This window comes from Eubalaena glacialis, chromosome 11 (assembly GCF_028564815.1).
Source record: "Eubalaena glacialis isolate mEubGla1 chromosome 11, mEubGla1.1.hap2.+ XY, whole genome shotgun sequence".
In the NCBI taxonomy this organism is placed as follows: Eukaryota; Metazoa; Chordata; class Mammalia; order Artiodactyla; family Balaenidae; genus Eubalaena; species Eubalaena glacialis.
In genome coordinates, this window is record NC_083726.1 from 41,486,944 (window position 1) to 41,500,380 (window position 13,437).

A 13,437-nucleotide genomic window follows, 5' to 3' on the forward strand; every position below is an offset into this window, starting at 1 on the left:
TGTATTTTCCCCAAGAAAGACCAAAGGGTTTTATGTCAGTTGCCAGTGCTATTCAAATACATATCTGTAATAGTGATTTGAAACACAGTTGGTGCTAAGTTAGATGCTGGAGTTTAGTTCAGAAAACATTTTAGTTTTGTAAATGAAGCAGATGATATAATCGAATTTATGTAAATATGGAAATAAAGTGACATGAAGTAATGGCATAACGATGACTAATTAAGTTGCAGTGGAATCCGTATTTCCTATAGTGAAACATTTTGTGACGAATATGAGAAATTGTTTCATAGGTAAGGGCCACTGGAGGGCACCACTGGCTTCTACTTAAGCAACAGAGATATTTACTCCCACTACTAGTGACTATTCTTTCCAACACGAGGCAACATTTCAAAAAACCAGCTCTTCAGGACTAATATTGCTACTGAGAGATATAAAACCTCTAGGTTTTGCAAACAGCCATGTATCTGAGATTGCCTGAAATATAAAAGTAAATGGTTCAAGACCCTTGATATCTCCCAGATATCAAGGTTCTTGGGTTAGTCAGTATAATAAAAACATTAAAAATACTTAACATGTCATGAAAGACAAATCATACTCTATCATTTCATAGATGAGGAAACGGACCCAGAGAGGTTTGACTATTTGTCCCAAGTCTTTCACTGTATGTATTTTCCTGCCACTTAAAAAACACATCAGTATTTAAAACAGTGATATCTCGAAGGAGAACTCTGCATATTCAATACCAAAGACAGTCCCGGTGCAGAAACCAAGTCCTGCTGCTTATCAGAGTCATATCAAAGAAAGCTGATGAAGAGTTAGAAAACCTAGCCCATTCCTTAGTTATAATCCTGTATCAAACATCCAAAGTTTTTCAATTCTGTCAATCATATCATACCTTGATTTTCATTCATATGTCAAGATATGGTACTATATATATCTGTCCATTGTGATCCAGTACTGTACAAGGAACACAACTTCATCCACACTCATGATCATCAGCTCATTAAGAGCCAGCAAGATAATATAAACACTAGAAATGAATACCAATAGTCATAAAGACCTATTACGTTCTATTTTACTTTTAACTGTGGAAAGATGAAAATCTCTGGAAATTTTGCAAGCTACTATTTTATCACTCCCCCTAGGTATTGCCATCCGCTTTTAAGTCTCTCATAAATGCCATCTGTGTTGCTAATATGACAATGATAGTGAAACTACAAAGTTGAAGCATTTCTCAAAATGAGCGATATTTCTTTCACAAGCTATTTATATCATCAGCTTCATAAAACTCATTTTACTCAGAAACTGAATAACACATTCTAAGATATATGTGTCATAGAACATATATACTTAGGACACATATGTTTAGGATATACATCTTTTATACGACAGGATATAGGATACACATATATCCTAAGATATAGCATTTTATATTTTCTCAGCATCATTTTATGCTTTCTTACCTTCGAAATGTAGGTGAGGCAATGTCAGGATACTTGGACCCTGGCTGCCTGAGCCCTTGTGTCCCACAGGCACTAGCAGACGTGGGGCTGGATTTGGGGGAACCAGACAAAGAAACACTCTCTGAATCTGAGACTGCTACTTTTTCCTTCTCCTTGTCTGTCTGGTTGACAGTGACGGGACTCGAGCGCCCTGAGGCGATCTTCGTGGGTTCTCTGAGTTTCGAGGTAGTGGCACCAGCTGACTTACTGCTGACATTGGAATCTATACTGCTGGTGCTGGATCTGTGGCCACCTCGGCCGGGAATGCCACTGGTGCTGGATTTGGACGGGCGGGGCAAACTGCGGTATTGCAGGGAGGTCTTCGAGCTGACGTGCAGCACAACATCGTCCTGATTCTGTGAACCGTCCAAACTGGTTTTTCTCCCGGCATTTGACTTCCCACCAATGGCAGCAGATTTGGGGATCTTACCCAGTGTTGCTGAGCCACTTGTTATGGTGGCTCCACTGCTTGTGATCATGGCAGATGACCCTACTCCACTTGGTTTCTTAAATCCAAAAGAGCCAGTGGCCGTTGATCTTCCAATGCCTGAGGGGGGCTTTTTCCCCTCATCTCCACTGCTTTTTCCTGCATCTGAAGGAGACCTCTGTAGAGTCGATCCTTTCAGGGGAGTTTTCCCTTTCTCAGAAGCTTTGGCATCATCAGTTTTCCCTAATGAGTGAAAAATACACCAATTTATGTGCCTGCACATTTTGATTTCACAATATTTCTTTAAACAAAGTGTAAAATGTGAATACATCTTTATATAACTTCAATTCCTAAATATTCATTGTTTTAGATTTAAATAGGCATGTCCTCTTAATACATTCAGAGGATTAGCTACAAAGCTATAAAAATATGGCTGTTAGAGGAAAGTGACGAGAGATCAAGGAGATAAAATGAAAATGCCTATTTTTGCTATTTATTATTGTCTTATATCTTGCAACTCCCTTCCTTTATAAAGATAGCACTTAATCTCATCAAACTAAGTGCTCAAAAAGGAATTCACCTGACTATCTCTGGGATGATTGTATTTGGAGTGCCCCGTTACATCAGTACTTCAGGTGGCACTATTTAAAATGAGGAACCATTTTTAAAATAGGGAGAGAGTCTTTTAAAAAAAAAAGGATAGTACAATTTGCACAATTCTTTCACTCTCGTTTTGCATCAAGTCTAATTCAGAAATGATGTATCAAATCTCCAGCCTTCCAGGTAGATGAGCGTGACTGCTCTTTCTCTCAGAGTTGGAAGTGAAACGTAGGGGCAGAGTGAACATAAATATTCCAAACTTTCATAAGAAAGTCAGAATGAAGGCAATCTTATGTTTATTAATAAGTAGGCTTATTTTATTTCCACATGATCAGAAATGACTGTGGCAAAATAGACACTCACCAAATCATGATGATGCCCTCTAGAGGATGCCTGGAATGTTACATTCACGTGGATGCATATGACAAAGCATGTGAAATTTAGAAATTTAGCATGAAGAAAAATCTGATTTAATTAAGAAAAGCTACTATGAAAGACAAAAAGATCGAATGGAAACAATAAAACAATTTGGCATAACAGCTGCCAGATGACAAGCCTACCAGGGGTCTTGAGCGCACTGGTTCCAGCTTTTTGCCTAGATGGCGCTCCTCCTTGGGCTGACATGCCTCTCCTCCAGGAGCCTGTCTGTGAAACAGACAGGGAGGCTTTCTGCCCTGCTTTCTCAGGGTCTTCAGGAAGTCCAGAGGAAACGCCCTTCCACTTGCCACCTCCATCCCCATGGCTATCGAAGTCCTCCTCTGTTTTTTTCACCTCCTCAGTACTATCCCAGGGCTCATCTGTTGCAGATCGTTTCTCTGAATCTGTCTTCAGCTATGAAGAAAATAGGACAGAAAAACTTTGTGCAGAAAAGTCTATCAAGTGTGAATTGGGCCCTGGAATGTCCTTTCAGATAACTGGTTAAAAAAAAAAACAACGAAGCAATGATTTGTATTTCAAAAGAGTTCTGAAGACTCCTCTTTTTTTTTAATCTCTGTCTTCATTTAAGTTTCCTTAATTTTAGCCCTATAATTCTCAATTGCACATATTTGAGAATGTCAGAAGAAATGTGTGCAGAAAACCCCAATTGAACATTCCAGAGAGGAAGGCACTTTCTATGTCAAATCTAACAAGGAAAAGTAAGACAAAATAAAACTTAATTACCTAATATTCATTCTCGATTCACCATTCACAAGACATCCAGCAATGTGTCTCAGAGATCAGTATAAAATTAATCAGGAACTATCCAAAATTAGACTATTAAAATCATTTTTGGAGTTCTAGACACACATATTATTATAAAGACAGATATGGCAACATAAGGCTTTCGGGGTTAGACTGTAATCAACTGAAAAAATATACATACCTAAACTGCTTCAGTTTATGCAATTCCTTCAGATTAAGAGGTTGTGCTATGTTTTAATGCAATGCAACATAATTTGGGGGAAAATGTGGCAGAAGCACTGGGGAAAGAGAGAGGGCAATTCTCACCTGCATGTTCTTTCGGGACGGGGCAGTGGCGTTGGAGTAAGAGCTGACGGAGGACGTGGTGTTCAGGTCATCAGTGCTGATGTTATCCAGGGTGTCACTAAGGCCGCTGCTTACCGAGCTGCTGTCATCCCAGCTAAAGGCAAAACAGGCAGCAGTAAGGAGCCGAGCACACAAGGCACGATGCAAAAGTCACCCACACTCCCATTTAACGTGTGTCACGCATTGGGAAGAGAATTCTTATTTTTTTAATCTTATGATGAAAAATGTGCACTTTCCATTTTTGGAAAATCATACTGCTCAGAACTGAGCGCAAACCTGAGAGTAATCTTATCGGAGGTTTGCTAAGAATCAGTGTCTAGAGCAGATCCAGGGGAATGTTTATAGAATGAATGAAAATACTGCTACAAATACTGCGTGGCATCAGGAAAGAAGAACATTATCCGTAACCTTTTTTTTTCCCCCTGAGAAGGCAATCAGGAGTCACACAGCATGTAAGAATGCACCCGTTGTGTTAAAAATTAAAAACAAAGCAAAACAAAAAACTGTGCTTTGGTCAGGAACCAGAAAATCATTCCTCATTCTTTCTCCTACCAATAACTACTCCCAATCATTTACCAAATCTTGAAGATTGAGACTTATTCTATCATATCATCCCTCCTGCCATTTCTGGCCGGGGCAACATACAATATCCTTTTATCTGGCCTTCCTTCCTTCAGTCTTTCTCAATAAACTTCATCTGCTAAATTTGGGTCAGTGCTCAAATGTTCACAACTGGCCATGTCATCTCCTTATGTACCACTCTTCAAAGACTTCTCTTTACCAAGGTAGTAGATTCCAAAATGTAATGCACCTGCCCTGCGAGGTGCACAAAGTAATCCCTTGGGGCATAAGAAAAATACCTGAAATTCTGAATATATCCGTTCTTAATCTAAAGAAGAAGAAGTAAAATAGGCTATATTAATATTCATGTGCAGGCTAACATAGGCACCCTCACTTAGTGTGTCAGAAGATGCAGAAGTAATGTAGGGTGAGCAGGGTCACCTGAATGAGAATGGGAGCTCCACAGGGTGAAGGGTTGAACCATGGTTCTCTCACTTACTGGCTGGTTCTCAGTCTCCTATGATACACGGCTGCTCACCTGCACTCTATTCATTGAATTCATGTAAACTGGATACAGACAAAAGTTAAGTCTCATAAAATAGACAAGTGGCTTTAAAAAACCCGCCTGCAAATAATCCACACATTGAAGAGAATATTTGTAACGAAAACACAAGCTAACCATAAAGGAATGGTGAACTGGTAACTTTTCCTACTCTGCTATGTGTACTTTATGAGTCTCACCATACATTCCAAATAAAAGTGATGTATTTAGATCATATAGCAAACCAACTAGAAAAGTAATTATCAAGAAGAAAATCTGAAATTTGAACTTATAGAAAATATCATTAATGATGATCTCCCCCCAGGTGAGTATTTTGCTTGAGATATTAGCTACTGAGAGCTTAAAACATGATGACCAAACACATTTATAAATCATATTATTGCCAATAATAATTGTATTTTTAATGACAGCAAAAGAGTATTTTGTACCACTGTAGCAAATACCTGCCATTTGTGGCTGCTCAAATCTTTTGAATATCTTCCCTACATCTTATTTTGATAAGTTCCCACATTATGAGTCTTACCTTCTGAAGGTAGACTGCAAAAAACTCACATTTCCAGACTCCCTTACAGACAGATATGACATATAACAAAGGGCCTACAGAGTCACAAATGAGAAAATCTTCTGGCAAACACAGTAGCAGTCATTCAATTTTTCTCTTGTAAACACTGGCAGATATCTGGTCTCTAATTCCAAGGGTCAGAGGTGCCAAGTAGAGGAAGCAGTGATGCCCTAGAGCTATGGTTGGCTAAGCACCTACAAAGAGCCTGGTTCTCCAATCATCCCAATTATTCAGAGAGCCTTCTTATATCACTTCATTCCTTAAATTAGATAGTAGATTCTGTAGTCTGCAACCAAGAACCTCTATCAATACATTCATAATTTTAAAAATATTATTTCTTCTTTAACATATCTTTAAATTTTTCATGTTTATATATGCAGTGTAATACATATATTACCTTCTCATAGGAATGCATGCATATAATCATAAAATTATAAATATACACACTTGGGCAAGCACTAGTCTAAAGCAAAGTTCAGGCTCCTTTAAAAGACATACGAGGCTTTCCATTATGTGGCCCTAGCCTACCTCTTGAGCTTAAACTCTTTACATCCCCTGCCTCACTTTGCGCACTCTGACTTAGAGCTGCATTCAATTCCCATCACCATCACATTATTTCCAACCTCTGTCTTCAATCAAGGTACCCCTGTGTGTACTTGACTAACCCATATTTATCTTGTAATGCAGTTCTAGCATCCATCTTCTGGGAAGCCCCTTTTACTTGCCGCTGTCGGGATGAATTAGGTAGCTTCCCCTCCGCACTGCCATAATACTATGCAGACTTATAGGACTGGATTTAGCACATTGTTTTATAAATCTATAAATATGTGTCAAAATGGACCATTAGCCTGTGAGTTTTCTGAGCACAGAACTGTGGAGTATTTTTCTTTTAATTTCTACTATTTATGGCAATGGCTGACATAAATGTTGAATAAATTCTCATGTTTTATTGAGATTAAAAGAAAGGCAGTTACAGAGGTAATCTTTCATAGTCATATGAAATGAATTTTTAAGAAATACTTACCACAATATATTCAGTACTCAAAGAGCAAAATTAAACAAAGAGGAAGTTTTACCTTTTTTTAAAAATGAATATTTTTAAAGTAACTATTTCTCTGGCAAGGAAGATAGAATCAATATTTCTAATAATAGCGTTTACCAATGTTAATCTTAGCATTAGCGACTAAAAGTAAATGCATCAACTCTTACTAGAATTTAAAAAAATCACTTGTTTTAAAACCATTTAGAGACTCAAATGAACACAATGACTTTGTAGTTAAAATGATATAAGTGAAAGAATCCAAAATAAGATATAAAGTTTCAATCTCTTGATAGAAAAATAAAAATATATCAAACTAACAAACATCATAGACATGAAGAACAAATTTCCAAATTTATCCTGGTGTAATGTAAAGCTCAATGGATTCCTAAAATTAAAGTCTTTCACTTGAGTCTTCTTTAGAGGGGCATAGCTAGTATGTTCACTTAAACTTGCTATTCTGATCTATCTCACAGAGTAGTGTGGGAAGCAAATGAATCATTTATATGAACCATTTGATAATACTTTACATTTTTCCATCTCCTCAAACTGCTTTACCTCTAAGGTCTCAAATTCTGCAATCTCATTTTTTGATCACAGCCTTCTACACTTCCGGTGCTCTAAAATCTACTGATTTCCTAATTTTTATGTCTCGGTTATAGCTACTTCCTATTATCTATTTTTAATGGCCTTCTTGTGTTTTTTACTCCACTGAGCTCTTTACCAAATGGTGCAGGATCCAAAGATGCTGGAACAAAAGGATCGCTAAAGTCATAATCTAACCAGTACTCTGTTCTAGTTCTTGCCACCATAATGGTCTTCCATACCGGTCCTGTATCTATGTTAATTAAACATGTTTTCTCCATTATTATTTTGGAAAATGACAGCAAATTCAACTAATCAGAATGACTAATATAACAATATTATTGTATATTTAATAATACATAATAATTATAATGACTGAATGCATATAGATTCAAGTTATCTAACCTCAGGTGATTTCTCAGCGCTACTAAGAAATTCTGCCTACTCCAAAAGTGGTTTTCTTCAAATTCCAAAGATATAGTTTTCTCTCTTCTTCCTCTGGATTCCAAGATCTTCCTCCTAATACTTTAGTGAAACTGCTTTCCCTGAGGTCAATAAACCCATGGACTGAGTGCTTACTATGTGTCCTACTCTTTTAAATATTTTATATAATCTAATCCCAAACAAAACCATGAGACAGGCATTGTAAAGATAAAGGGGTTCAGGTAGTTTGAATGATGTGCCCAAGGCCCATGATGGAGCTGGGATTTGAACCCAGGAATTATGTCCCAAAGCTTGGTCAGCATTCCACTCCCTTGCCTCCCATCTTCTCACCCCTTTTACCTTGAAATACACCAATGATGAGCCTTTACAGGCTCTTTGCAAACTTCACCAGTCCACAGAACCCTTTACTTTTCTCCTCTTCTTTGGGATTCCTTTGAATTCCTCAAAATTCAGTATTTAATCTTAACTCACCTTAGACATTCTTTCTTGGAAATTTCTTAGTCTTTCACAACTTCAATATCACCTCCATGATTATGACACTCCAATTCACATCTCTAATCCAGACTTCTTTCCTGATTAATTGATCAGCATTTCCAGCCTGCTACTGAACACTTTCTCAAGGATGTCCTGTCAACATCTCAAATTCACTCTACCTAGATTCCATCATTTCTCGTTAACAATTCTTCTCCCTTTCAGTTACTGACTACCTGTTTATCCTTCTGCCATAAAATATTAGTGTTATTACCTCTCTTCTCTCACCTGGATCCACTGTTAATCAAGTTGTCTCTAATCCTTGAAAATCCATCTCAGCTACAGGTGACGTGGCCCTCCTTGTGTTCCACATCGCCACTGTGCATGTCTGGCCCTCCTTCCATAAAAGCTGTTAGGAAGAATCTGCTCTTATTCATTAAGTGATGAATAAATTATAGCTCCTCTCCTTTGAAGAACTCACTGCTTATTGTGGAGGTCAGAAGATTAAAAAAATTGTTATAATACAACATGTCAAGTGTTGTAATAGAGATGAATATTAAGTGTGTGGCAGGACAGAGCCACAACCACTCATTTGAAGAATTCAAGCATTTCTTCATGACAGAGATACTGACGAGTGATCAGAGGAAATAAATGTTAACCACTGTATTATAGCATATATCACTTGTTATAATATAACCACTATTTTGGTGTTTTTCTGTCTTCTTGGCCATAATCTGAATTACCTGAAGCCAGAGACTGTGTGACACTTATCTTTATAATTCTAGCATGCAACATGGTGTCAACTATTGAATAGATGACTAGTAGATGTTTGTTAAATAAATGAAGCAGTTTTACTTAGAATACTGCTTCTATCCAATAAAGTTAAGTCAGATTGAATGCAATAATAAATGTAGAATTTGAGAAAAATGTGTTCAACATATTTCTCTGCTAAACAATCTTAAAGGAACAAATTTTGATTGATGACAACATCATTTTCCTTATCTTAAGGTTCTGTGTTTTGACTTTCATCTTTGGTTTTGTAGAGCCAGAATTCTCCCTAGGTAGGATGTAATTAATCTTGCTTATTATGGAACACTTAATTAAATTAAAAACTTCATAGAAAATAGTTTTATTAACTGACAAAAATAATAATTAGCCCTTAGTATGTCTCAAACCCATCAATATATTTTCTTCATCCTTTCATTTTTAAATTCCTTAAGTGTTAAGAATTCTTGACTATATTCTTTATAAAAGGGCAAGTCTTTATCGCCTCCAAGTTACAGATCTATTGATCTGCTAAATTCTTCTCAACAATCTAGGATGGCTAAAAAATTACAAATCTGAGTATCTTATCCACATAGTTTGCATTTACACACTGAGTTATTGCCAGTTTTAAAATATTACGAATAAAGCTGTTAAGAACATTCACATACATTCCATTTATGTGGCATTCTAGAAAAGGCAAAACTATAGATATGTAGGACCGATCAGTGACTGCCAGTGGATGGGAGTGTGGGAAGATTTGTGGTGGCTGTTACATGACGATGCATATGTCAAAACTTACAACTGTAGAAAAAAACACTGTATGTAAAGTAAAAACAAATGTAGCCAATTAACCTGTTGATAAATTACAATTTGGAAATACACTACTCATTATTCTAAGAAGAAAAGGATTGTTTTGGCATGCCTTTTACTATTTATATTTTTAATGCTTAATAACTCAATGGGGCTGGGGATCTATTTTATTTATCTGGTTGTGCATTTGTGGCTCTGACCCCTACATTCACCCCTGGAGTTACATTTAGAAGCAGACCTGCTTGAAAATAAATGTGTTATATATTGAGAGTCTTTTTTTTTGCTTTTTATGTTGAAGAATTCTGAAATATTAAGTAAATAAATATTAAAATAATTTTGCAGATTTAAATCTAATTCCAGAGGAAAATGCTAGCCCTGTTTATAAGCAATTTTTCAACACACTCCTGTTTTTTGGTGTAGTAGCACTTCATTTGGCAGGTATTCAATCAGGCTCTTTGATAGCTTATATTGGCAGGTCAACTGTACTATTTATACATATACATATAAAACATAGAGATTTTCTTTCAATAAAAACTAATTTCTATACTTCAGGCGTTCAAAAGTAACCTCAGTCTCAATTTGCCAGCTCATTAAATATTTCATTAATGAAATAAACAAACATGCTTCCTTCAGATGTACTCAGTTACAACCTTAATTCAACTACAATCATGGAAATGCTGCCCACTAAGGTGATATTATCTCTGATTGCTATAAAAACACCTTCTTATACCTAAACTTTTAACAATATACTATTTTGTTAGCTTATTTTATTAAAAGTTAAAGTAAGAAATAGCCATATAAACAATGTTTGTGTAACTTTTTAAATTATTTGATTATACATTGCATGTTTTTTAGAAAATATGGATATTTAATATTTGTCAGTATCTGAGTGTTCTTAGGCCAATGCTGTTGGAACACTATGGAACCAAGTGCCTGAGGTTTACCATCAACATTCTTCCTCCAGGGTACCAGCATGTCTTACTCCCTCATTCATGATGATTCTTGCAATATGTACCTGATTCTTAATGCTGACAGTAATCACCTGGTCGGACTCTACACGTGTCACCAACCATAGGCTACTGTACACTGCTTTAGATTTGTGGATGCCACTCCCACTTACATCTCAGTCCTCTGAATATCACTTAGATATATAGGACAGGTCTTGAAACAAGTCCTAAATCTTTCCCCACAACATCCTCATTCTGAATTCTAAATTAAAACTCATATATCCTTGGTTCCATTTTCAAGTACTTTAAGAACATAAAAAGTTTTAAAATGTTAAGCAAATTCAACATTTTTTATATATGATTTAAATGAAAATTCTGGAGTCAAGTTTGCCATTGGTAGATAATGCAGATAATGTAAATAAAGTGTTTATTCCAGTGCCTGAGACCTGTGGACATTCCACAAACATATAGTTTGATACACTAGAAGTATTTAGGCACTGCAGACACTTAAGATGAATGTGGAGATTCCCATTCATTCCACAAGTGTCTACTATAAAATGGGGGTTTTTAAAGATGTAAGTAAGGTAGCAGAAACAGAAAAAAATCTAGAGGCTAGAAGAAAAGGGGATACAAACTCCTAACATTTCATTGGTATATTAGAGGTCCAATGTTAAAAATCTCCTAAGATAATCATACTGAGAAAAATTGCTGTCTTCCAACCTAAATACTGGAAAACATAATAAGATACAATAAAGCATAAGTTCTAAGGATTTTACTAAATATTTCTTAAGACAAATAATTATTTCATGAAAAGAAAAACAAAGTCTCCGTAGCTATCCATAAGATCACTGTGTAAAAACTTCTGGGTATACTTCCTGTTTCTGAGGGAAAAGTAAATCACATTTGCCTAAGAAAATAAGGTCACCACTTAAAACAAAACTCTATCACATTCCAGGATAGCTTTGTTTTCCATTCCCATTGTTTCTGTCAATTTAAAAAATACACATAAGGAGATACAGGTATCTTAAAACTATTTAGACATAATGACCTTTGCAATAATAATTTTAAAAATACTGAGAATCAACTGTCTAGGCTTTGCACTTTGGTACTAATATGTTAAGTCAATGATATTTTCCTCAAAACTAAATGAGCACAAAACCACTTAGACCTATGCCATACTTTTTTTTTTTTTTTAAATCAGCAAACACAATACACTACCTGCCACATTTGAGCATTGCAACTGCTGAAGTGTAAATTCTACATTACTTCAGGGTCATTGATAGAAAGCAATGGAGTGTATTTCAACAACGATTTATTCAGCATTTCCCTGGAAAAATATTTTATTACCAAGAAAAAGACTTTAGAATTGTAGAAACCTAAGTATATAACAACATCAATATACTAAACATGATTTTATGTTAAAAATAGTCCTTTCAACCTATACAATGAACATGGTCTTTATCGCAGTTTTAAAAATATTTCCTTCTACTTTTAAAGTGTTTCGGCCATCCACTGCTCATTAACTGTGCAGTGGAGTATAAGCAACTGGTTTATAATCCAGTTGAAACGTCATTTCCTCTATGAATCCTTCCATGATTTCCAAGGAAACATTAACTCTTCCATGTCTGTATTTACTACAAGTGTGCTCCCACTGTCCTGTAAATTATCTGCTTGCAAAGTGGGTTCAGCTACAGGACTACGGTTAAGGGCAAATAGAGTGACTTCTCTTTTGTAGTTTCAGGGCTCAGGTTGGCATCTGGCCCATGATAGGTTCCTAGTGTTTGGGGAATAAATCAATTGTGAGTGAAAAAATGTTGCCTGCCATATCAGTAAACAAAGGATGTTGCAGCCATCAAGCCATCACATTAGAGCTGCCCCTCAGGAGAGAAACAGCATGCCCACCATCAAGCCATCAGCCCTGCAGCCACCTCCCAATGGTGCACGCTGAGGAGACTCAGGATGGGAAAACACAGGATGCTGGCCCCAGATAGCTGAGGTACATATCAAAGGAATGATTTCAATGAGCCCAGCCTTTTGCATCTTCTCATACATAGAAAAGCACTAAATTCATTAACCTGAGATGTCTGCTTTTCTTTAATTAACAGTCATCTTTTGATGTTCTGACTACCTGGTCTTTGTTGCAAAAACTCCTGTATATCCTCGCTCTGCCCTTATCTCTTTGGAGCAGTCCCTCAAAGCTATCTAAGAGTCTGTGTCCAGGCTTAAGTCCTCAGTTTTGTCTACCAAATAAAACACAATTTCAATGCTTAGGCTGTGCATTTTTTTCAATTGACACAATAAATCATCTAGTCTTACAGTCACAAACTACAGCCTTAATCTGTGATTCATTCACTCATTCTAACACTCAAATGTGCGTATAATTATGAACTGTGGTTAAAAATCAATGTGATTATGTGAGAGAAAAACCAATCAGAAAGACCTACTACCTCTGGGTGAAGAAAGAACGGCCTCTGAGGAGGTCGTTGTAAACAGTCATTAAGTAGACAACTGAAGGGTGAAGGAGAGCCATCTGTGAAAAGGGTGGAGAAGACAGCAGTACAGGAAGAGGAGACAGCCAGTGTAAAGACCCAGAAGCCACAAAGGTCAAAGGGCAGCAGGACTGTGCAGCAGCAGG

The 13,437-nt window shown here is 36.6% G+C and overlaps 1 protein-coding gene across 4 annotated transcripts in view; it reads right to left on the minus strand.

Annotated features, from left to right (window-relative positions):
* Positions 1 to 13,437, minus strand: part of NAV3 (neuron navigator 3) — a 580,735-nt gene that overhangs the window by 85,788 nt on the left and 481,510 nt on the right. For all 4 annotated transcript variants that reach the window (XM_061206367.1, XM_061206364.1, XM_061206366.1 and 1 more), the window contains 3 exons: positions 4,018 to 4,150; positions 3,090 to 3,360; positions 1,464 to 2,172 (listed from right to left, as the gene is read on the minus strand). In XM_061206367.1, the coding sequence (XP_061062350.1) occupies positions 1,464 to 2,172; positions 3,090 to 3,360; positions 4,018 to 4,150 (1,113 nt within the window). The remainder of the gene's footprint in view (positions 1 to 1,463; positions 2,173 to 3,089; positions 3,361 to 4,017; positions 4,151 to 13,437) is intronic.